The sequence below is a fragment of the Belonocnema kinseyi genome, chromosome 7 (genome assembly GCF_010883055.1).
Source record: "Belonocnema kinseyi isolate 2016_QV_RU_SX_M_011 chromosome 7, B_treatae_v1, whole genome shotgun sequence".
Taxonomy (NCBI): Eukaryota; Metazoa; Arthropoda; class Insecta; order Hymenoptera; family Cynipidae; genus Belonocnema; species Belonocnema kinseyi.
Genome location: NC_046663.1, coordinates 107,925,136 through 107,929,162, shown reverse-complemented (window position 1 = coordinate 107,929,162; position 4,027 = coordinate 107,925,136). Strand labels below are relative to the sequence as shown.

At 32.2% G+C, this 4,027-nt stretch overlaps 1 protein-coding gene across 1 annotated transcript in view; it reads left to right on the top strand.

The window, feature by feature from the left end:
• Positions 1-4,027, top strand: part of LOC117176758 — a 29,830-nt gene that overhangs the window by 23,105 nt on the left and 2,698 nt on the right. Inside the window, exon 3 of the mRNA XM_033367044.1 lies at positions 1,075-1,424. Within this exon, the coding sequence (XP_033222935.1) occupies positions 1,075-1,424 (350 nt within the window). The remainder of the gene's footprint in view (positions 1-1,074; positions 1,425-4,027) is intronic.

Genomic DNA, 4,027 nt, shown 5'->3' with positions numbered 1-4,027 from the left:
ATCGACCCACACAATAACAACATGAACAATGTAAATTAGCGGGTTATGCTGACCAAACTTTCGATGAGCGCGACAATAACAAATATGAATTCCCTACCTGGAGCAGGCATCCACAAAACTGTACATACAGATTTTTTATATTTTTTTATGTGTGCGTCATTTTATTATTTTTAATTCAGAACAACGACAGTACATTTATAATTAATGACAGATATTTATATTATATTGTCTCGTTTGAGCCCCAACATAATTTAATTTTTTTTAATGGAAAAACTGGTGTGGGTCTTGTCAGCGCCACATTTTAAATGGGGCCAACAAGGTAAATTTCTGCGCGGCAGTTGTAATTTTGTTCCTCATAATATTTATCGAAGAATTCATTTTGATGGGAATGTTCAAAGTAACTTTCTTACCTTCTTAATAGAAATTTATGAAACTCCAAGCAGTAGTTTATCAAACGTTCTACATTTTTCTATATATTATATAAAATGCAATACATATTATGAGAAGTATAGCGTTACATTGAAAATTCCTTTCACTGTTTCTAAAAATTAATTGAAAATTAGTTTAGAGATGAAAAACAAATTAATCGCGGTGAGCATCAACCAATTTAAACCTAAATATCCTTAAAGCTAAATTATCGTGATTGAATATTGCTTTATGATCACGTACAAGTATTTTTCAAAATTAAAAGAATCCTAATAAAAAAAATGTTTCCTAAAATTTCCAGCTTTTACTTCTTCAACATTATTTTTTTGAAATTGTGAACATTTTCCAAGCATTATTTAGTTAGAACAACTGATGAGTATTAAAAATATTTGATTATTAAAGTATTTAAAAAAATATTTCTACACAGTTTAAGAAAATGCCAAAAAATGAAATATTTTTAAAAACAAACAAAAAAGATTTTTTAAAATTACAGAATTTTTTAATATAGGAATATTAATGATATTTCTCTATTAAAATCCTCTTTCACAATATTATAAATAATTAAAAGAGAATCCCTATAGAAGAAAGCGAGAATTCCAGTAGATAATACGATTGGTGGGGTTTTCACCCTTTGGAAATCTGATTCAGGTCAAGCGTTCAATCAGTTAGAAGCGGAAGGAAGTTGCAAGCTCGACCGCAAGCCGTCGCTCCGACGGAAGCTTGGGGCGTTGATAAAAGGAGGTGCCGAGTTACCGGCCGCGATAAATCGAGGCTTGCAACCGATACGAAGGAGTTTGAGTTTCAGCAAGGATTTAAACCGTACTCCCGAGAAGAAACCTTACAGAACCAGAAGTGTTCAGTGGTACAACAGTCTAAGCTCATTGGCGGAAAATGATCCAATTCTCGAGGACAGCGAATCTTTTATATCTGACAATGAGGAAGAAATTTATCCTGGAAAAGTCATCACCAGGAATTACAGCCTTCTCGAAAAATATCCCGTGAGAACATTTTTTTATTGTATTATTCTTTACATATTTGTATTTTGTATAATTCAGTATTTTGCACTTTAAATGTATTTAATTCTTTCATTTTCATTTATGCAAAAAAAATTTCATTTTATTTTCACAATCGCCTGACGATCACCCTGTGATCAGAGACTTTAGAATCATCATTTCTGATCGTTCCAACTGTAGCGATTTTAGTCTGAAATTTATCTTTTTGAGTGCTTCTTTTTTTATTATTTGAAAATCTTTAAACTCTTTTAACTGTGAGACGTAACATGACAATAGAATAAAATAAAACTCTCAAATTAAAAAAAAAATATTAAGTACATCGTTATTGAACATTTCACTACTAAAAGTAGAAATATTTGAATATATTGAAATAATTTTAAATTTGGAAATTTAACAGTTAAAGGGTTTTACGGCAGAGGCATTGAGTGTCAAGGAAAATATTTGTGAGTAGACAAAAAAAAAGTTCTCAAAACCCGAATTATTTTTTAAACAAAAAATGAGAGAGAAAATTCGAGAGTTGGTAGAACTCTATACGTATGTTAGATAGCTAAAAATTTCATTTCAGTTCGATATTAAAAAGAAATCATATGGCAAATAATTAAGTTTATACCTTAGTTTAAGATTATTCATTAAAATTATATAATATTCACTGCTCATTTTTATTGAGATTGATCTACTAGCTTTAACAAGCCTAACAGCTCGCATGTCATGTGGCGCTGTTTCAAGGAAAAAAAGGTGAAAAAATACGGGCCTATATATCTTTTAAAAATAGTTGTAAAAAGTTCATACTTTTACAGAAAAGTATCATTAGAATGTATTCTCTGTCATAATCATGAAGGTACCAAAAAAAATTTGTTCCTTAAACTCAAATTAATATAAAATATATCATCGAAATACCAGAAATTTGTTACAAGACAAATACTTATAGAAGGCTTCAAACTGAACATTAAAATTTTTCAAAACTTTCAACAAACTTATTTTGTCATAAAATAAGTGAAAAAATAATTGCGTAAAAATTAATACATGATTTTTCAAGACATTTTTTTACATTCTGATTCATGAGAGTGAAATGTAATCGTTCAAAGGACCCCGCACAATTTACATTAAAATCGGGCCCCAGTTAAATTGGCTGAAATTCCAATATAATATAGTTCAAAGCCTCCTAATGAAAAATTCTAATGAGCACTAGTCCAAAAAATCAAAATTTTTCGAGATAGGTGCGGCTGTACGCGAAAAATATGATCATAAGCGAATCTAGTGTCCCGCTTCAAACTTGAAGGTGAGGTGTAGATTTTTAAATAAACTGTGATCAGAATAACCGCTGACAATAATAGAAACACTGGTAAGACCAGTCCAGCTAGTGAGGGCAACAAAATGGCGCTGTCCTGGTATTAATAGGCAAAAGCATGGCGCTGCCCTGGCAATGTAAACACTGTTCGAAATATTAAAGTGGAAGACAGTTCAGTCAATGAATAAAAGACTGTAGATCAGTCCAATTATCAAAAGAAAGCCAGTCCAGGTACTAAAGGCAATGTAATAAGGACTGCCCTGGCAATGTGAAGATTTCTCAAAATAATCAAGGCAAAAGACATTCTGGACTACCAAAGATATTTTGTAGTCCAGTTAATTAGGACAAGACTATACAGGATGATTTTTTTAACTTGAAACTTTCAATTCATAACATTTTTCGAGCCATTTGAAAGTTTCGAGTTAAAAAATCACCCTGTATATCCAGGGTGATTTGTTTTTAACTTGAAACTTTCAAATAGCTCGAAAATATGCATTCTGTGAAAAAATGTTATGAATCAAAAGTTTCAAGTTAAAAAAATCACCCTATATATCAGTCCAACGAACAAAGACGAGACATGTTATTAGTCCAGTCGGTTAAGACCAGACTATAAATCAGTCCAACCGACTGGGCTCATAACATGCCTTGCCTTTGTTGGTTGGACTGATCTATAGTTCCGTCTTAACCGATTGGACTAATAACACATCTCGCCTTTGTTGGTTGAACTGATTTATAGTCTTGTCTTAACCCACTGGACTAATAACATGTCTTGCATTTGTTGGTTGGACTGATTTATAGTCTTGGCTTAACCGACTGTACTAATTCTGGTATCCCAGAATGTCTTTTGCCTTGATCATTTTGAAAAATCTTCACATTGCCAGGACAGTCCCCATTACATTGCCTTTAGTAGCTGGACTGGCTTTACCTTTGATAACTGGACTGGTCTATCGTCCTTTATTCATTGACAGAACAGTCTTCCACCTTTAATATTTCGAACAGTGTTTACATTACCAGGACAGCGCCATGATTTCGCCTATTATTACCAGGACAGCGCCATTTTGTTGCCCTTATTAGCTGAACTGGTCTTACCAGTGTTTCTAGTATTGTCAGTAATTGTGCTGATCACAGTTTATTGAAAAAGCTGCACGCACAGAGTATGAAAATCATAAAATCTTGTCGGGGTCTGTCTATATGTATGCAGGTATGTATGTATGTATGTATGTATGTATGTATGTATGTATGTATGTATGTATGTATGTATGTATGTATGTATGTATGTATGTATGTATGTATGTATGTA